Source organism: Scatophagus argus, chromosome 11 (assembly GCF_020382885.2).
Source record: "Scatophagus argus isolate fScaArg1 chromosome 11, fScaArg1.pri, whole genome shotgun sequence".
Lineage (NCBI taxonomy): Eukaryota > Metazoa > Chordata > Actinopteri > Scatophagidae > Scatophagus > Scatophagus argus.
Window position 1 is genome coordinate 3286035 of NC_058503.1, and position 22148 is coordinate 3308182.

A 22148-nucleotide genomic window follows, 5' to 3' on the forward strand; every position below is an offset into this window, starting at 1 on the left:
ATAAAACTGTTAGCATATAAGACTGTGAAAATACATAATTATAGAGACCAAATACCTGACAGTTGCATGCATGATATTGTCTTGTTTAACACTTCCTGAAACCCATGACAGGAATCTGGTATCCTGAACGCTAACTCCCTATGCAAAGATCTGACCGGCTGCAACTGGAAAAACCATACGTACAGCTGCAGTACAACAGTACTAGAACCAGTCGTCCAGGTGTGTTTGTGATGATGATTACATTTGCTAATTATTATTTCATCTTGCAGTTTGTGGTTCCTTGTTGCAGAATAGCATTTTTGAAGTTAAATCTTTCATTTGGGGGTGGGTGGTGTAGTTGAGTAGGTGGGGGTGACTGCCTTGGATACATAGTGTCACATTGTGTCCACGTAGATACTCCACACTATCACAAAAATGAATGATAGTTGCTTTCAATAATACGTTTAATAACTCTGCTACATGTAATGTTGTCTGTCTCGTGTAGCTCACTCACTGCAGGTTCTTCTTGTCTCCAGCTGTGGGACACAAAATGTCCCACAGTCCCATCACTGCAGGTGAACACCTACAGAGACTTCTTTTGGATGTTGAAATGAATTCACTTACATTATTTAAAAGTCTAACCCCTGACCCACATTCAGCGCGGGCCACTGCAGGCTCAACATAAACCTCCATCTCTCATCTGGACTCTGATTGGTCCGCGGGACTCCCTGGGGAACGCGCCGCCATGGACGCGCTAGGTCGGTGTTTCCAGGAGACTCTCTCACGTGCCCGCGCGTGCCTCTCTTAATTTATCAGAAGCTTCTTGAGCGCGCGCCGTTCAAAAATCTGTGTCGGGCGTGCCCGCCGGTGGAATGCGCGCGCGCGCTGCCCCCCTCCCGCGCAGCTCGTGTCCGGCGCTAATTGGAGTGCACCGCCGATGTAGATTATAAAATGTAAATGCTTGAAGCTTTTATTGCGTTTTAGCTGAAGTTCTCCTTTTGTGTTCCTAAAGTGGAGAAAAGATGAAGAGGATTTGGAAGACCTCGTCTCATCTCTGAGTATTTCACCTTTTTTCTTTTCTTCATGAAGATGAGAAGTCAACATCGCCTACTTGGAACAAGTTCATCTGTCCGTAAGGCTGATGGGACATCGGCTGTGTTGTTATTTTTCTGATTTGTCCTCCTTTTCAGCGGATCGGATTCTGCTGCGTCACTTGTTTTTCTTTTTTTTCTTCTTCTTCTTCTGTCAGATTTTGGTTTTAACTCAGAAGTGGAGCGACCCATAAAAAAAACGTCGTGTAACTTATTTCGTTTAGTGTCACCCCCCCTCCCCCCTTTTTTTCTTGTTCCTTTTTTTTAAAAATAGTTTTTCCAGATTTTTCCGAATGTGTTTACGGCCTTGATCCGGAGGATTACAGCAGAATATTGTTGGTGGCTTACATGAGCGGAGAAACCGGCTCTGTGTATTTCTGAGGGATTCATCAGAGGCTTATATAAGGAGAGCCGTCATGTATGCAGGACGCAAGAGGAGAAAACCAGTCCAGAGGGCGTAAGTTGCATTAATTGTTGTTTTTTTTTAAAATTGGCAATTCCGGTGCTGTTCCCCCGGAAATTAGCCTGGTGTTAAAAGGTAAAGCCGAGCTTGTATGAAATATGATGTCGGTTTATAAATGCACTGATGCTCTATGGAACATTTCAGGAACCAGTTTCTCAATCGATTTTATTTCAACGTTTGGTTTTCTTCTTCACACTAATTCATTTCACTGCTCCTGCGAGGTGCTGTGTGTTTGTGTTCAGGCTGCCTTGCAGGAGAGTCGCTGAGGTTGTGAAGCCTTCAGGGTGAAAAGGCGTCAGAAGCGCGCTGGAAAACGGAAAATGTAAAATGCAGGGTTGCGTTCATGCCTGCGGATTACTGCAGGCCTGCAGCTGCGGCCTGATTCTAACCTCCAGTGCTCTCTTTGCTTTTATACAACCGTTTGGGATATAATTCCGTAGGCCAAGTAAACGAAAACGGAAATGTAACCTTTTTTTTTCTTTTTCTTTTCCTTTTAAAAATGTAAGTGATGTTAAGGTGTCGCGCCATTTTGCTGTCAAAACGCCCTTCAGAGGTTGTTGGGACATTTTATTTTTTAGTTCTAGACAAGTCGTTTTGATTAGTTTAGAATATTTAGTGTTTTGTCGTTTCTTTTAAAAAATAATGGATTTTTTTAGGTTAATATGAAATATGTCTATAATTCCGTTTTTATTTAATCGATCTGTGTTACGGCTTTGTGACCTGCCCAAACGTGTGCTTTCAGTTTAAACATGATTTAAACATGACGATCCAAATTAAAGATGAATAATCTGATGTCAGCCTGTTCCAAAGTCTGAGCTCTGCACAAACTGTTACGGTGTGACATCACAGTCAGGATGCGTCAAACCGACGCCGAGACCCTGCCAGTGACGACAATGATAACAACAATAATAAACAGTGTCAAACATGCAACATGTAAGGAAGATGCAGACAGACAATGAATGCGTCGTCTTTGTTCTGTGATGTGATCACATGTGAGTGACTTTGGCAAAGCTTCAGAGCGCGCACAGTAAGACTCATGGCTCACACACACACACACACACACACACACACACGCTGCTGCCTGATGAGAAGCTCCTCGGTGCTCTCAGTTACTACTTTATTTTTCTTATTTCATTCTCTCGTTCCAATCCACACCTTATTAATAACACTGGCCGGTTGTTTGTCTTTTTTGTTTTTTTTTTTAAACTTGCTTTTGGACTATAATTGTTGATTTATTTATTTTACTGGCATCTGCTTGTGTGTGTGATCTTTAGTCTTTGCACTATCCTCATGAACCCTGTGGCTGTGGCTCATGCTCTGCGCTTCCACCTGGAATGAAATCCGTTAAATAAAGTTTTGCCTGCGGTGATACTGCTCCACTGAAAATGCTTTAATCTGGGAGAACTTTGAAGGATGGTATTTTCTAAAAAGGAGACTCAGGACTCATGAAAAAATCCCCATAATCCTCCTTTGTGATGATGCAGATTCAGGACAGGCTGAAACTGTGGGTGAGACACGTTTGGCGGCAGAGATGCTGAAGTTTAGCGCCTCAGATGTCTTGTTGAGTTGTTCCTCACGACACAAGCACATTTATTGATCACTGATCCTTCTGATGATCGATTTATTTCTTGTTTGGTTACACTTTTTCAGTTCTTGCTCATGTTGTGCTTTCATATCACTGTAAAGCATAGTTGTATTTATTTATCCTTAAAAGCATGAAAAATACAACAATCATATCCTAATCAACCAACCCTGATTTTATTATCACACACACACACACACACACACACATAGCCTTTCTAACCCCTTAAAAAAAGGTCTGACTTGACTTGCACAACATGAGGAAAGCCTGCGAATTGACACCAGTTAAAGTGTGGCTAACTGAGGGTTCACTGGAGCTTCATCTGATTGGCCAAGTGGTGTGAATGTATGGCTCATGTATCAGCCTCTATCTGATTGGTCAGACGTTCACATGATGAACATTAGACGCGATGTGACTATGTGGTTCCTCTCCTCGTTTAAATACTTCTTAGAGGCCTGAGGAGGTCAAGCTGCTTAAGACGTACACAGAATAGCACATTTAAACCTGCTGCAGAAATAGGGTTTTTTTTGTTATATCTTAAAAGCATAAAATTCATGTTGAGATGGCTTATGGACTGTGCTGCCAACAGAACATCTCATTGTTGTAGATGAATGCACGATGATTGGTAACTTGTAAACAAATGAAGGGCAAAGTAGCTTAAGAACTAACCTGTGAAAATACTGAATGAAACTGGATATGCAAATACTGCAAGAAAACCACAGGAATAAATAGTACACATCAAACAACAATAATGATAATTGATGGGTTAAGAAAACCTGAGTAAATGGCCAAGAGAGAAAAATAAAAGTCACAATCTGTGCAGATCGAGCTTATTTCTTTCCATTCTCTGCCGGCAGTTCTTGTGTTGGCCTGCAGAGATGTGACCACTGTGAGCACATTATTAACATCATTCCAGAATGCACACTTCATCTCCCAGCCATCATCAGATCAACTTGAGAATGTGCTTCACTCTCCACATTTTTCTCCAGGGATTTTTTTAAAAATTTAGGCCAAAAACAAACAAACAAACAAACAAAAAAACAAAATTTAAACTGAAACACACTTTGTTCCGTTACACAAATCACATATCGCAAATATGTCAATATGTTTTCTTCCTACTCTTACATTTATATTGTTTATGTGCGTGGAATAAATAAAGTGTGTTTATCACAAGTCGTTATTTGTTATTGTCCAGTGGTAATTTGATACGTCATTATTATTTTCATCACATATGAAATAATCACGAGAGAATATCCATCAAAACTCTGCAGTGGGAACAGAGCGAACTGATTTTACTACATAAAATCATCTTTTCAGGACTGCTGCTTCTGCTCTAACTTCATAATTGTGCCTTTATTAGTTTTTTTTTTTTAGTTATTCCTGCATTTTGCAACACATTAAATAATCAGTAGGATATGCAGCAGCAGAAACAACACATGCCTGATCAATTTGGCTAAGCTGACTCTCTCTCTCTCTACATATGTATAATCTTTATGTTCACACTATTTTGTTAACAGATATATCAATAAAACCTTATTTCAGCTTAATATTAAGAAGTAATATTATCATGTTATTCACAATATTTAGAATGTATTCATTAATATGTTTTTGAGGGAAATATTACAAAACATTTTTTGCTTTATAATGAAATACTCTATTAAACATGCATACTGTGCATAAGGAAAAGAATGTTCATGTAAAGAAATAGGTAGAAAATAATAAACAAATAATTTTGAACACTTGCTAAGATCAATATGCTTTTACCACTGTAAAACATTTTTTATATTAAGTTGAAATCCGGTATAGCATTGCCAAAAGCTGTTGTTAAAATTCTAAAAGGTGGTAAAGTGGATGTGTTTGAATGTAATACTTTAATCCCACATTTGGTGTCTGGACATCAAAATCTGTTACTGCATCCCTCAAAATGTCAGCTCAAGGATTACAACTTTGGGAAAAAACAAAAAAAAAAGGAGAGAGTGAGAGATTTTCAGCTTGTTTGCTGGGGTTGAGGAGGGGCTCTGAATGAAAACTGATGAATTGAGTTGTGACCATTTTCTCCATTTGGAATGTTGGTCAGGGTAAAGCAGCCACCAGCTGAAGGGGCCAAGTCCAACCCATCCAAACGGCATCGAGACAGGTTGAACGGGGAGCTGGAGCGACTGGCCAGCCTGCTGCCTTTCCCCGAGGAGGTCACCGCCACTCTGGACAAACTCTCCATCCTCCGCCTGAGCGTCAGCTACCTGCGGGCCAAGAATTTCTTCTCTGGTAAATATACTAGTTAAGAAAACATGAATTAAACTATTTCTGTTTGGCATATGGCAGGAATGGCTCTCAAAAGGTCACGCTCAAACCGAAAACACTGCCCAGTTATCATATTTAATACCATGCAATATAGTTTGTTTGACATTAGGTGGACTCTTTTGCATACTGTGAGAACATTTATGTGAAATCACTCGTCATGTCTATCACATAAACCTGTTGCAATCACTCAGTGGGAAGTCATGTTGTTTGCTATGGAAATGAGAAACATTGAATTTATGAGCAGTGTGTCCAGCACAGAGACAGCTTGGCAAGATATGTGACCTAGTTTAGCACAAATATACATGTTTCATCAGCCAACCGTTGTTCTCTTCACATCTTGATAAAAATGAGTGCAGCTTATAGTTGACAGCAGTTGAAATGAGAGAAGCAGTTCTTTGTTGGTCACAGTATTCGAATTCACCTTTTTAAAGTCCGTTCCTGAGCCGAAGTTCAAGCAGAACTTACCGGTTCTGTGCCAAAAGTAAGAAAACATCATTCAAAATCACACTGAATGTGGCTCTCCCTAAATGTTTTTGCTTTGCTCCCTCAAACCATCACTGGAATGTCACACCAGCCAAGTTGCTTGCTTTGTATTTGTGCTGGATGTGTTTCCCCACAACAAGAGGAGAGCAACCAGCCACAGCCTTGGGCAGATGATTTCATCCAAGGGAAATGCTCTCAATATTTCATGGAGACCCATGTTATCTGTGTGACATCACTTATTCGAGGATTAGGGAGTGGAGGTTTGCTTGGTGTCCATTAAAACTGTGCGGCAAAGCATCGGAAAGAGTTGCATGCTGATAGATAGATGTGTACAGTCGTCTCTACTGTGGCGAGCGAAAGCATTGTTATTTTAAGCTTTGATCTTTAAAAGAGAATGCTGCAATGCGGCCGTCAGATGCTCTTGATGCATGAATAATTGAGAGAAACCCTGGATTTTAAAGAATTTATGAAATGGAGGCAGAGCGGTGTTTGTTTAAGGCAGTGGCTTTTGGAGATGGCTGTTTGGGGTGAGACGGACAGCACCGGTGATATGACTGTGTTTCAGGCAGATGCAGAAAATGCATTTCAAATTTTTATTGTGTGTATACTGCGCGATGCGGTGTGACGTTGTGTATATGCAGAGGCTTTTGATACCCTGAAGAAGCAACACACTGGCGTCTGATGACGTTTTTCCTCCTGAGAAATTTCTATTATTGCTGCTTCATAGCTATCAATAGAAGTTGTGTTTATTGTTCCCATTCAACAACATATGGAAGCTTTCACTGGCTTTTAGTCCTGTCACAGTGAATTATCGATATTGGACTTCAGTATCAATAGGTCAAAGTGTAGCCTATGGACAAACCCTCTTGTCTAACTGCATTAGCCTACTTCCTGGACAGTCTCTAAGTAATTAACGAGCTCAGGGCTCTTACACTAAGGAAGCAGCTCTACAGAGAGATCTGAGGATCCATTGCTCTGGACTCCCACTGTGGACAAACATAAAGTGTTGTTTATAATCAGAGAAAATCCTGCTTGTCAGACGCATGGGAACATGATTGGTCTGCGGAGCAATGACTTAGCTCTTGTACACGCCGCCATCGCTTCAACGCTCTGCTATTGCTGATCTGTTTGGATATGTTTGGATGTCACCTGCATAAAATATTAAAATGCATTACGGTTGCATTGTGCTGTAGAGAGTTTTTCTTCCTCGATATTGTATATCTCTTTGGAAAAAGACATTACAGAAAGGTTTACTGTTTGCTGTGTTCAAACACTCACATGATCATGACTGTGTGTGTAATTGAATACGTTGAACAAAGCCCAGGCAGAGCGAGGTTAATCTGCCTGACAGTATTATCCAGCCCAGCTGCCATCTTTGTTATTGTCAGGAGCTACAATGGGCTCGTCCCTCTCAGCCAGTCTAAAGAGAGGGGCGTTAACTCTCTTAAAACCGATAACACTGGGATCACCCCTCTCTGGGTGTGAGGTAGCTCTTAGCCAAAAGAGCCATCTTCACAGCTGGTGTCTGCCTTTTGGATCATTTATGCTCCATGCGTGACAATTGTACTGTAGTAGTTGGCGAGTTAAAAATGGAAATATGCCTGTGAATCATTTTGTGTCCTGTAAGTGCCGTAGCCTGGGGTTGTAAGGCAATGGAAGTGTGATTACTAATGGTTTTCTAACTTTTGTAACAGTTCTGCATTGAAAGGCCACATGCGGAGTTTCCAGCAGTGCTAGCCTTGTCACAAATCTTTTGGTGTGGAGAATCAATGACACGCTTCAAGGATTCAAGGAGCTTTATTTTTCATTAGAGCTATGTATGTGCAGTACGCAGAGCAATGAAACAGTGTTCCTTCAGGGTGCTACATGGTGCTACACACAAGACTACACATGAGCAGAATAAAATAAAAATAAAGAATATAAATATAAAAAAAATATGGACAGATATCCACAGTATATACACTATCAAGCACAAGACAGTGCAATACAGTAAGACATAATGCAAAGGTGTGCAAATTTTGGGTGTGCATGTGTGTTTGTTGGGAGTGCATGTGTATGTTTGTGTATGTGTATGACTGTATCAGTCCTGTCCCTGGGAGTTTAGAAGTCTGATGGTTTGGGGAAAGAAAGTATTGGAAAGTCTGGTGGTGGTGGACCAAATTCTCTAGTACCTCCTACCTGCGGATGCACTGTTAGGTTAGACAACATAGTCCACAAAATGAAAAAGGACCCACTGGGATACATTAGTTGGCGAACAATGTCACGAGGGGAGCTGTCCATCACACGTATGTAGAACAAAAAAGGCTTTATTTCTCTTAGAATCTTCTGTTGTGGTCAAATTACACATTTAGTGTATAACCCTAACATTATATTTATAACCATCTTACTTCAAAATTAGCTAGTAGGTGTGTTAGCTGTTAATGGGTTACTAGAATTCACAAACTTTACCATGAACAGTTACTTTAATCTGTTGTCTTAAGCAATGCAATGAGACAAATCTGATTGAAATAAAGATCAGCTAAAAGCTGTGACTATTATTAGTTGTAGTAACATTAGCCTATGAATAGCTAGCACTAAAGCAAACTACTGTGTGAAGTAAGCACGTTAAAAATGTACATTATTTCCATTATTCAGCTTTACATAAGCCAAAGACTAAACATGCAACAAAAATGCAATGTTTCGTTTAGTTTAAACTTTGTTTGTTCTCCATATTCGCATTGTTCTCTACACACCAACTACTGGTGCCGCTCAATGCTCACAGCTAGCATCTAATCAGAATCATTGTTTAACCCCACCCAAGATTTGTAGTTACACAGGTCAGACCACAGTGGACGAGGAGCCAGGTATTCCTCAGTTATTTGGAAGATAACTTGAACTTCTTTCTAGCGCCACCTTGAGGTTGGAATTTTTCTTTGACCATTGTTTTGTTCCATGAATTAACTTGAAAACTGATGGCCAGATTAACATAAATTCATGCTCTGTTTAGGAATACTTTATGATCGCTCCTGCTCATTTATTGATATTGACGAGGTTCATTTTTCTCAAATTTGTGTATTTCCTAAACGTTCCTTCCAATTTCTCAAGTGGCTTTCTTTTTTTCAGACTAAAAGGGAAAGTAAAAGAAATGGGCAGCAAAATTCAGTACATATGACTTAGCATTCAATGTTACCTCAACGCATGCTTTATAGTATGTATGACAGCAATAAACATTTTGTTTCAGTTGTTAGTTCCAGCAGATGCGCAGTGGTCATTCTTCATGGCAAGGATCAGTCCTGTGGGGAAATAGTTTGGTGATTATGGTGGAGAAAACCCTGACAAGATCTTGGATGACATAACTAAGCCAATAAGTGCTTTCCTTGGTTTCTTGGAAGAGCCACCATTGCCCACATGCAGCCGCACAGCTTGATTGTCTTCTCTGCCCCGCCTCCCCAACACTTAAACCACCCCTCCACATTTACACCTGATCCCTTATGGTTCTTCTCCTGTTCGTCTGGAAAGGTTGCCTGCATTTCAGAGGCTGGCTGCAAGAAGCAAACCTGCCATCATGTGACTGCTGTTGCATAACCAGTACTGTGCATGTCAGATGGCCATTATTGTGTTCAGATCTTCAGATAAAACTGCAGTTTAAACCTGTAGTGCACAGGATATGAAATTATGATTAATCCAGTGATATTATCATTGCAACATGCCTGTTGTTAAAGTGACCTGCAGCTCTTTCACATACACTCGTTTGTAAATATAGATGGAGATTAGGAGACATAATCCCAGTGACTGCAGAGGGACTCACTTTACTCTGGTTTGGTTGTGTATTGTTGGAAATAACACTCAGTCGCAAACAAGTTCAGTATGATGCTTAAAAAGAGAAAAGCATATTGATTCAATTCAAAGAAAATACCTGGGTTGTAGTTGTGCCCTTTACATTTTAATAGGGTTATAATGTTTTAATTTATCTAGTGTTTGCTCTTCAAGGACACAGTTCAGCACAGTTCAATATTTTCAGGTGAATAATATGTAATAAGAAATTAGTCACTAGTAGTGATAAACCCACAGAAAATGGTCACCTGACACTGATTGTTTTTAGCATATGTTAGCTCATTGCTCATAAGTCACTGCAGTTTCTCTTTTTTTGGGATCACTGTAAACTCACTGCACACTTCCTGCACAATACCAACAATGACAGACAGAATAACTTAGTTACTGGCTGGAGCATCTCACAAGCTAAAGAGCCAGATGTTTCTGTCTTTCTCCTGATGGTGGAGACCAAAATTTATCTAAAACAAGAATGAATGTTGGACAGTGTCTTGATGTTGGACGTGTAAATCTGCAACATTTGGCAAACATGTTCACCATATGATGTCACGTCCTGGTTCTGTCTTTTTGTTTTTGAGTCCATGTGTCATGTTCCATGTGTGTCTTGTTTCCCATGTATTATGTTCAAGGTTTTTGTCATGTCCTGTTTTATTTTGAAAGCGTCTCTTCCCCTGTGTGTCTCTGTGTCTTGTAGCTTTGCTTTTGTTTATCCTGATTGCTTTCTCCCTCCTAATGTGTGTCACCTGTGTCTCATTGTCTTACCTATTTAGTCCTTGTCTTCCCAGTCACCTTTTGTCAGTGTGTTATATTGTCTTTTGGTTTCGTGCCAGGAATGATTTTGGTTTCATGTCTTGCTTTGCCATGCCTTGCCATGAATTTTGTCTCAGTTTTTTCCATTGATCCCATGCCACAGTAAGTGTGTGCTTTTTTGAGTTTTGCTTAAATAGATTAAGACTATTGTTTGGACCTCTGCCTCGCCTGCCTGCCCGCCCATTTTTGACTCTGCATCGGGGTTCAGCTCTCAGCTCTGCATCAGCGATGCCGTAACCTTTTTGACATATGACCGTTATGAAGTAACCGTTGTGTTTACACCTGTCTGCATTCAACCATTTCTCTAATATTTTTTCTCATTGCACAGAGTGCAGGTGCTCAGACAACAATTTAACAATTTAGCTAAACCAGAAAGCAGTAAAATGCAAAGTACTATAATTCAGTCTTTACCTAAACTCTAGAAATTTTTCACCTTTTTTCACTCGGCCTTTCAGCTTGTATTCAACTTGTATAAGGACAAATTAATTTTTCACAAGTATCCATATGGTAGTCCATTATATCTATTATAAAAGCAAAAGCTCAAAATGACTTCCATTAATAGAGAGATGGCAAGCGTGGACCTGCACAGCGCACACATTATGCAACTCCCGCTGGATCAGGACATGGATATAGAAAATGAATTATGTAAAGCACTAGAATGTAGCTTTGTTGCACACATAAAGCCGCTGTGTACACTGACAGTAGACTAATTTAATAGAAGTGACACTAAAACAGCCCCCTGCATCTCTTACCGTCCTTCAAAATGTCACTTCATTTAAATGTATTGACAAATAATGCAACAAATTGAAATTAATTCAGTGTTGTGTGTGCATAACAAGCTGTTGCATGCCTGTAAGAAAATGAGGCCAAATAACTCCGTTTTTAATGAAATTAATGTCTGTACATTGCTGTCATGACATGACACGCATAGAGCTGGCAAACAGCTGGAAATACTCCAGAGCTGGAGTCAGACAATGTTTCTACAGCCTACTGCTTGTCGTCACCGCTCCAGGATTGGTTATGTAAGTCGTGAAAGTCTTGTGACATATCATGAAAACCATCAGTGTTTTGCTCTGAATAGGGGCGATGATTTGTGAGTACCACTTCCCCTCCCCCTCCTTCCTGTAGGTCATCTATCTGCACGCAGATGAAAGGCAGAGCTATGTGGGCAACATGATCAGCGGTTGGCCGTCCCTTCATGACCACCCTGCCTCCCTCCATCCGCCCGTCCTTCCCTCCGTCCTTCCCCTACATAGCTTATTCCCATCCCCCAGCCCCGCTGATCACGATACGGCACAGTGAGGAATGCAGGCCACCAAAGGGAAAACCCGGTAATCAGTAGTGACCCCTCCCCACCCTACCCCGCCCAAATCCTATCACTCCTCACCTCCTCCTCCTCCCACCTCTGTGGATCGCCTCTCATAAGCAAATATGCAACCATGTGATCTAGAAACCTCGGGAGACACGAAAGCAGCACAGGGTGCGTGCTTTCCCCCCTGCATTAGTGGCCGCGTGTTCATGTTCAGCCTCTGTGTGTGTGTTGCGTGCATCCATGTGTATGCTAGTGGATGTGGGGGTGGTATGTTTTCATCGCGTGTTCATTTACTGCAGTGTTTGGGGGGTGAAGGAGTTGAAACGTTCTATATTTACTCACTGCCATTCACACTCTGGTAGAATAATTAACACACAAACACACTCACACACATCCTGTATGCATGCACTGTGCTGTGTGTGGCTGCATGTCTACATGCTGACATACACATTCAGTTTCCTGGTCCAGGTCCTGCACAGTGAGGAGATGTAGAAATCTAATCGATGCTGTGCATGAGTGTTGCTTGCTAACTTCCAAAGGCTGAATGCTTTGGTTTTGTTCTGTCTTTGCGCATGGTGACATAGAGTGCTTTTACTGCATTTACTACAGAACAATGGAATGTTTTTGATGTTTTTCATTAGTTTTCAATTTGAAAAACAATATTGGCATACGGCTCCAAAGAACTGTAACATTTTATTCAAACATGGCAGCCCTGAAAAAGCAAAAGCAGTTTTCCAGTGTACTGCATAAAGCAAGTTGAAGCATAATTTCACCTAAAAAAGATAATTGCAGGTTACACTGACTGATTGACTGATTTACACAACACAAAATTGCAAAAAGGGAACACACACACACCTTCATGCACATGCTGGAAGTCACCAGTGATGTGCCTAGAGAATGCTGTCTCTGCAGCTACGGTATCAACATCCTGATCTGCACTTCCTGATTAGCCACTAACATGTTACTGTACAGATTAACACCTGAGCTGAGCAGAAAGAAGGATGCACAGACTTCCTGGTGACAGTGTGATGTGCTAAAAGAAGCTCATTAAAACGAGTCCCAATGTAGGTCAAATTATTTTTTCATTAGTTTGCTATAACTTTTTATTAGCCAATAGTATTCTCATTCCAAAAGATGATAATGTATAGCAGTGTATAAAAATTAAAAAGCAAGAACACAGTGTAGATCCTAGATCCTCCTGGAAAAATGGTATGTCCTGTAGCTTCCATCATAAGGGCTTGCCTGTAGTCAGATCCCAGGCCATCCCAATATTGTACTTTATTATCTAATTTTCAGTATGTGACAAAGCCACTTGAATGTCAAGTTTATTTTGTAGCTTACTTCCCACAGCAACAACTCAAATGCATATTTTTGTGCAATTTAATGTTCTCTTTAGCTGTGTCAGACACACAACGGTGACTAAGATTACACCTTTTAAAACTGCACTGCATGTCTAAAATGAAGCATGATTCTGCATGGCATTTTTTCATCTCAGACTGATTCAGAGACTGGCTTTGGTGGACAGTTCTGGAGCCATTTCATATTTTCTTAAAATGCTATCAGATGTTTGTCCATTCAGATTAAGAGTTGTATTTTAGTAAAGGAAATCTCCTTTGATAGATCTGTTAATGCATTTTCAGAATGTCAAATGAACCTTACTGAAAGGAAGCAGGATCCAATTGTTGACAGCTGTTTGGAACATGGAAGCATGTATTAAAAGCAGGATATGACACATAACCAGAAAAAGAGACTGCATGTAAATATCCTATGTAGAAGAAATGAAGTGGGTTGTGTTTGGTAGATGCCTCCTCAGCCAGGAAAGTAAAACTAATTCTTTATTTAGCTCACTGCCTGTGGTCTGAATCAGTCCTGGCATGGATCCAAAATAAACTGCAGCGCCACCACATCCCTCCTCAATGTCACCGGTATGGGCCATGTGGCTGGGGCGTGTACTCCAGCAATAACACAGTGGCTGAGGATGTCCAACACTGCGGGTCTCTGTCACTGGGGCCCGATAATCACCCCACCCCCCACCACATGCGTAATACACTGGGTTAATGCTGTCCAAATATAGCACTGTTTCATGATTCAGACTCCTGCTATTGTTGTCCCATGTGACCTTACAGCAGCGACATGCAATACATGTGTCAACCAAAGAAATACATTCTAAATACGTATGCACTGCCCAGTCACTTAAATGGATGAATGGCTTAAATGTTTTATTATTTTCTTCAATTTCATAAGCTAATTAATTTCTTAATAGGGATAATTCATACCACCACCACTACTGCTAACACTGTAAAACAATGTAGAAATAACTCAGTAACGACTGACAAAAGATGTTGGTGGTGTTCACAGCAGTTCTTAAGCTGTTAAGTAATGTTTTATCCCAAATCTCTCCTGTTATTGGTTGCAAAGACTTTGTTAAGTCTCTTTTGGCAGTGACAGGTGTGCTTTTTTTTTTATTTTATTTGGTTATCAAGGCTGCCTGCAACAACACTCTGGAAAGATGCCAGGTTGGCATGTAGAGTTGGGGCAGTAAATTGAAGCACCACAAGCACAGAACATCCCTGCTAATCCTGTTGTAAATTGCACAGTGGGACAAATCTAGAGTGGTCAAATATTTGATAAATATTTGCAGTGAGCTAAAGGTTTTTTGCGTTTCACCCGCTGGCAAAGTAAAGCCATCTGTGAGATAAGCCCCAGCATACCCAGCCCAGGTCTGGTTCTCTGTGGAGTGGTGTCAGTAAGCTTTATGCTGGAGGCTCCATGATGCAGGCTGGGTCCAGAGCCAAGCTAGCCTCCGGTTTACAGTCCCAGGACAGAGAGATTTGTCTTCTGAAAGTGTTTACAAGTGTCCTTCACTAGCTTTGACAGGTCTATAAGGTTGTGAAACCTTTCTCAAAGAAAAATAGCTGCCAATATTATGTTCACTGGCAAAGTTTGGGTGTGGATGGTTGGCTTACAAAGTCCAGGACTTTGACACCAGAGTGGTTAGCTTTGAGATGCTAAAACATCTCACAAAAATCATCATGTTTGCTTTCCCACTGTTCAAACCACAGTTTAATTCACCACAACTGGTGTTAAAATATCAGGAGAGGGGAGAGAGGTAGGGCCGACATCAGAGGGGGAAGCCCTCTGTAGTGCCAAAATATTCCCACAACTTACACAAATGACTTGTAGAATTAAATGATGATGATTAGTAGCCACATTTTATAACTTGTAGCTTCTTTGCAGCAACATCCATTTGAAGTCCTGTAGTCCACCTCAAGCTCATTGGTTTTTGACGATATTGAGATTCAGGTTCTTGTGGTTGCAATATGTGACAGTTACATGTGTTATATGAGTTTGTGTTATGTGTAATGTGCAACTTGACTGGAGCATGGAAGCATACACCTGTCAAGGCAGTAATTTTAGTTTTTCAGGATTTCATTTTGCTTCTGCCAAGATTGAATGAGGTGTGTTTAATAACGATAAAAAGACTATGTAAACCAAGTCTGGTGGATTTGGCGAAAGCCACTGTTTGTGGTTAAACATAAAGGATTTAGGAACCCTTTTCATAAAGTTGGTGGCAAAATCAAACACATTAAAGTTCCTGGAGTTGTAAGCTGAGCTGCTGAGCCAATTCCAAAACCTTTTGTACATACAAGTCATTTACACACCAAAATATGAAATCATAGTGTCCAGGTGTTAAAATACTGGGATTACCCTGTAAAGCTAACTTCAACCTACTTTACTCTAATTATTGTTAAGTTGCAGGGGCAGCAGATTTTTAGTGAGTAAAATGTTAAAATTCCGATCATTCTTTACTTCCACCTTCCTTTAACACTGATTCAACAATGTTAATATAAATTAATCACATTAATTTGAATGAGACTGCAGCATGAGGAGGTTAAATAATGAATAGTACATCAGATAGGAGACATCAGTTATAGGTGATCTTGTAATCGTGTTAGTCCTCTTAAGAACATTCTTATGGCCCATCATGTACCTTCTGACACTTCAAACAGCAGACCTGAGGATGCCATTTGACTTGAACTTGAATTTGTCTTGAGTCAAAATTTTACTTTACTTAAACCTTGGCTTGAGCACTTTGACGATAATAATTGGAAATTCACTTTAGAAAAAAACCTCTTGGTGCCAGCTACATCACCCACACGGAAAGAAAATGTATGAACATATATGTTTTTTATCTATGCCAATATATTTTGTTACATATGTGCACATGTTTGAAATTGGCCCCCTACATATATGCCTTTCAACTATATGTACATATATGCACACATATATGTACATATATGCTATACATATACATGCAAATGTGTGTGTGCATATATGGTTATATAAAACATATATGTTCATATATTTTCTTTCCATGTGGGACTGTATAGTGTAAAAGGTGTAAACAGCATGATGCAACAACTGCACCGCTCTGCTGTTGCATCATGTCCATCTATCCATCCAGTCTGATAAGCTGCAAGACTAAGTTTCCATTTTCAGGGGACTGAGTAAGATACAGGCATTAGGTTGTTTGATTATTTAATCTTATTCCACTTCCTGTTACAGATATGAGATGTAGTTGAAAGCTCCAAAAATGTAGTAATTGTACCTTTAAATCTGAAACTAGATCTTAGGCTGCATAAAAAGTCCACTTACTGTAATGAACTCATGTTGTTAGGCTGTGATGTAGCAAAATCCTAGCAACAAAGAGGAAAAACTTTTCTGAATGTAAACAGTGGCCAGCTGCGTGGAGACACCAGGATCAGCCGACGTCCTTGGCTTTGCTTCCGTGTTGGAAATGAGAAAAATCTCACCCCATCGTTTTGTTTTGTTTTTTTTTTTTTACTGAAGCGATCATGTGAACGATTGTGGCAGTTAACAACACAGCACGTTTGCACCATGTTTTAACTTGTTTAAACAAAACAACAGAACACAAGAGCAGCGTCACGCGTGCAGCTGGCTTAAACACACCTTTCAGTTGCCCGCAAAGCCCACAATGCATTGCGGTTTTCCCACTCCGCTACGTCACACTTTGGAGCCCTATAGCCTTCTAAGCCGGGTGTCTCGGTTCAGCTTTATGAGTCGGCAGTTTGCCTGTCGCCACAGTATGGATCAGGTTGTTGAGGCCACTTTAGAAATTGCTGCATGCAATAAAACGATCAACAGCTATTGTGTTATACATTGAATTTTTTTCTGCAAACCTCAGTCTGCATTGAATTAAAATAAGTACAATCATAAATACATTTTGTTTGAACATATATGCACATTGCATCATTTGCAAATAAAGTGAGATTATAGGCATTATGTATGGCATATATTGCAAAAAGTCAGACATACATGAGCTATATATAAGGCATTATGTATGACATATATGCACCTGACTGTGGCATATGACACATATGTTTCCTATATGTCCACATACATGCACATATATGACCCTAAATATGGCATACATGCAACATATCTTCTGCATATGTTTCGATATATCTTCACATATTTCCTTTCCGTGTGGGCACTCTGTTCAGAGACAGAGACAACAACATGCAGTGGAAAATGCCTCCAAAAGCAGCTGAAGTATGACAAACTGTCTGATTTTCAGGGTCACTGCTTGTTTGTCAGGTTTGATCTATCAAATACTGAAGCAACTACGTTAGCTCAGGGCCGACATGGGGCCCGCTGAGAGGAAGACTCACACCATCTCCAGTATCAGGCTGACTGTCCAAGTCATCATTTCCATCAGTCTGGTGCACATTCCATAGTATTACCAAATGAGTGATTTAAATTTTTCTGAAATTTTGAAAGGATATATTGAAATAACTGCAACACCACAAGACTTTTTGTTAGAACAAGAGAAATTTCAGCCAGCGGATTGGGTTCATTATGATGCTTTCTCTTGTTTCTAATTTTTCTAAGAATTGAAAGAAGACAGCTCCTGTCATTTTTCAGTTCTTGAGAGAGAGTTCTTGAACATGTGAAAACAAGAATTTAATCACTCTTTTTTTATTCTTTAGCATGATGAAGAAAACTTTCAGCATTTACAGGAGGTCAACAAGGTGTTCATGTTGGTTACCAACTGCCTAGTAACAGTTTTCTTAGTTACATCTTGAAAGCTGAACATATTTAAATTCTAAAAGTTCTATCTGAAGACTGCTTTAGAGACAGAGCCATGATTATAAAATATGTAGATCAAATAATGGATTTGAAAAGACAGCAAGGAACTTAGAGGCTCGCTGGTGAACACAGAGGAGCATTTAGCGGCTAAAGAGCCACACATTTCCCTCAAGAGTGGAAAGAGACAAAAAAAAGAGCTAAAAGTGGATGTTGGCCATAAATATGGTTCCAAATGAATGAATGGTAATGTCTGTAACTGCTGGATGTGTAAATAAGAGAATGTTTTCTAACAACAAAATCATTGCATTTTAAAGTTTAATGAAGTGAAGAGTGAAGAGCTGTAAAAAAGAAATGTTTGCTCCCAAAACCAAAACGTGACCTTTGAGTCTATTTCAATGCACAGAAAAATGTCTTTCTCTATTAGGTCAGTTCTGTGTTTTGGTCTATATTGTTTGTTGTCTGGTAACTTTGGATGTCATTTATGCAAAGACAAGCATGTTTGGGAAAGCCAAGCTGTTCTCTTCAGTTCATTGGAAATGCCTCTGGGTGGTTGCTGGAGCACTATTATGCCTCATGTATGTGAAGGCAGCGAGAATGTAAATTTTTTATGATGTACATTTGTGCCCACTGAAGCTTGAAAACAAGATCTGCTCTTTGTCCTCCTCTGGCCGTTCAAGAGGCTTTGTGTTGGCCCACTTTTTCTAGCTAGATTATGCTGCTGATGCTGTGGCGTACCCGTGGTTTCTGATGTGTAACCTAACAAAGAACAAACACAGTGTTGATACAACACACACACACAGATCCTACAAAAGGTAGTGCTCATTTTTAGGCTGAAATGCTTTAATAGAAGAAACAGATCGATCTTGAAATTAACCGAAATGTATTTTATGATAATTGGACAAATACATGTGAGACTCTTTTGGGGTAATGATGTAAAATCAGCACACATCACTGCCAGAGACTGACCTTCGGTTATTATCTCTGCAGCTGCAACCAAACTCTCATGACGTTCCTGCAATGTAGTTTGAGTGACTGTTGAATAAAGATTGTTATGTCATGATCACACAATAATAATTTTGGGATTTTGAGATCAAGAAAATTGCTTTCAGATGAGATTATCTGATGACCACAAGTAAATAAAACATTAAAAAATACTTCCCTGTGACATCTCTAGGCTTCCATACAGATGTGACCTAACGGCAGCGTAACCACCAGTGACCACTCCCCATGAGACTTTTAATTTAGCCATTGTTGCTCATCTTTGTTTTGTTTGTCCTCTTTCATATTAGTATATCCCATATCAGTTTATGGAGGTTTTCCAAAAGTCAAATTGAAGAGTAGGGTCTTGACCTGCTCTAATTGGAAAGTGTCATGAGACAACTGTTGCTGTGATTTGGCGCTATATATATATATATATATAAACTGAATTGAATTGAAATTACACATTACATGTCGGCAATTCACTTTTGGTAGGTGATATACTGTATAAAGAAAATTAATACATTCTGCATTATTGAGCTGACATTAATGAATGCATGCACAAAAATACACTAATTAAACAGCAAACTGTGGAAGAAATTAGTTAGAATATGAAACCAAGGAGTGATTAAAAATGCTTTTCCAAGGATTTTTTTACAAATAAATTATTTATTGTTGATTTTTTGTTTACAGTCAGGCTGTATTGTAGTGAAAAAGGCACAACAGATTTTCCCAGAGTCCAGGTTACATTCAGATTACCCGTTTTATCTGATAAGTTGTGCAAACCCCAATAATATCACAGTTAGAGAAGCAACAAATCCTCACATTCAAGAAGCTTCACCAGCAAATTATGGGCTTTTTTTTCTTTATAAGTGACATAAAAAAAAACTATCAAAATAGTAGAGGATAAATGCTTATTAATAATAAAAAAATTTTGTTGATTGACCAATACATTAATTGAATTTCAGCACTAGTTATCTTATTAATATGTGATAGCTGAGCACGGAGAGAGACAGCGAACAAAGGGAGACTGGAGGGATGATGCTGAGAGTATATCAACTGTCTGGGAGCCACTGCAACAACAGTATCTTGGATTATGTCACACATTGTTCTTAGCAGCAGCCTTTAAAAGTCATTCCAAGTTGTCTGTATGGGAATAAGGTCAGGGGTGTCCAAACAAAGCCCTGTCTCGCGTGAAGGTACCAGCCATGTCGGACTGCCCACACAAAGCCCATATGCTATCCAGTGCGTGCTCTGACACTCCTGACACAGCCCCACCCCTCAGATGGACCCTTGATTAACCCCCTTTGCAGACAACAAAAGATCTGACCCAGAACTCAGTCACCCAGTCATGTTATACATCACCTTCAGGGCCAGAGGTCATCACGGGTCACAGCACGCTGCTCCCGCAAGGGGTCAGAGATTAATGTGCTTGACCACTGCTCTCTTTCTCATGACATCACTGCAGCTCTTCTTCTCACGTTATAGAAATAACAAATGATTTTCATAGCACGTATTAACTGCTACTAATCATTTGTTTTATTATCATGAATCAAGTGATAATCTATTGTTGGCTGTTGATAGTTTCAGACAAATTGCTGAACTTTAGTCTGACCAACACACATCAACTCACAGAAAGGCTACATTTGTGAGCTGCACCAGAGTTGTGAAAAGGTCGTCAGGATGCATGGCGGGAGTACAACAGCCATTTTGAGTCATGTGTGGTTAGTTTCAGCGCTTTGAGTTGGGATCAGGAGAATATCTTGGTTGTGATCAGACATTAATAAACATATTGGATCTTAAGTCACTTTTTGTGAATAGTCCATGATCTTTCCTAAGCTTAAACAAGTGCTGCCATGTTCCTAAACATAACCGCAAAAGGTTTATGATGCTGGAGAAATACAGCAGAACCTGGAACCCTCTTGCTATGAAACGACAGTGCTAACCACTACACCACCGTGCCGCCTAGAAATTGGATATAACGTATATAATTATGTTTCCATTAGAGCATAGTCACCTTAAACGAAGAGTTGTTGTGTTTTCCTTACCATACACTGAGCCTTTTATATCTTCAGACGGAGCAGGTCCTCTTCCACAGAGAGAGTCTTAGAGGGTGAATCAAGAGGTGTTCAGTTGGTTGCAACCACACTGCTAGATGCCACAAAGTCAAAGCTTAAACACACAGTTTATGTCACTAGGGGGTCATTCAACCAAAACAGTGATAGCAAAAGTCAGTTTGATGACATAGTGAAGTAGTGTGCGATCATGTGAGTTGTTGTCTTCATTGTTTAACAACCACCACTGATGATAAGAATCTATCTAATGCGACTCATAATGCGTTACGTTTGGTTGTGTTTGCTGACTCTCTGACTCTCTTGGACGTTATAGCAACAGGCAACCAAATGAAACGCAGTGTTATATAGAATAAAGTAATAAACAAAATGGAAACATTTGGAATAATGTAAATCCACAACTCAACAAAAAGTATCACAAAGACTAGTTGTTTTGAGACATTTTAATGTTATGTATGTAATATGCAAGTTCACCCGAGCATTTTCCTACATGAGCGGTGACACCCTCCCCACCCCTTCAATTAATGAAGCCACCACCCTGCTAAGCCCCTCCTTGAGCTTTGAACTGGATGGATGGAAGGAAAAAAGTTATGATGTCATGCCGGGAAATGGGACAATCCCATTAGGATGAGAACAGCTGGGGCCACCAGCCAATGAGCAACTGGGATTCAGGGACAAGGAGGCAGAGAGGACTGGGGGAGGAGCAGGGGTAAAGGTGACACTGTATATGGAGAGGAGAGGTGGGAGGTTGAGCTGAACAAGCAGTGAAGTGATGCCTGGAGTTGTCTCCTCATCTCACTCAGATGTGACAGGTGTGCGTCTGTGGCAAAAATGGAAAGCTTTTCTCCAACAAGGTCATGATACCTCTGAACACAAACACACTTGGATAAGTGTTGGGGCCAGATTTGCAAAATAATAATTTCTTTAATAGAAAAACTGCATTTTTCTGTCCTGAAGTCTTAATCTGATTTGTTAAGTGTTTTGTGATTTTTGTGATTTGTTGACATTGACTTGCTAGTAATTTGAAGCCATTGCTTTGCCTCAAACTGGACATTTGATGAAGGTGAAAAAATACATAATTCTTCATAAGACATTATTAATAAAAGAATAGGTCATGTTTTATATGCAACATGCACTATGCAAGAACAGATACGTT

General features: G+C 40.0%; 1 protein-coding gene across 1 annotated transcript in view; it reads left to right on the forward strand.

Annotated features, from left to right (window-relative positions):
• The first annotated feature begins 877 nt into the window (after positions 1 to 877).
• The window catches only part of LOC124067445 (aryl hydrocarbon receptor-like), a 39205-nt gene continuing 17934 nt past the window's right edge, over positions 878 to 22148 (forward strand). Inside the window, exons 1-2 of the mRNA XM_046404779.1 lie at positions 878 to 1527; positions 5193 to 5380. Coding sequence (XP_046260735.1) covers positions 1487 to 1527; positions 5193 to 5380 — 229 coding nt within the window. The 5' untranslated portion in view covers positions 878 to 1486. The remainder of the gene's footprint in view (positions 1528 to 5192; positions 5381 to 22148) is intronic.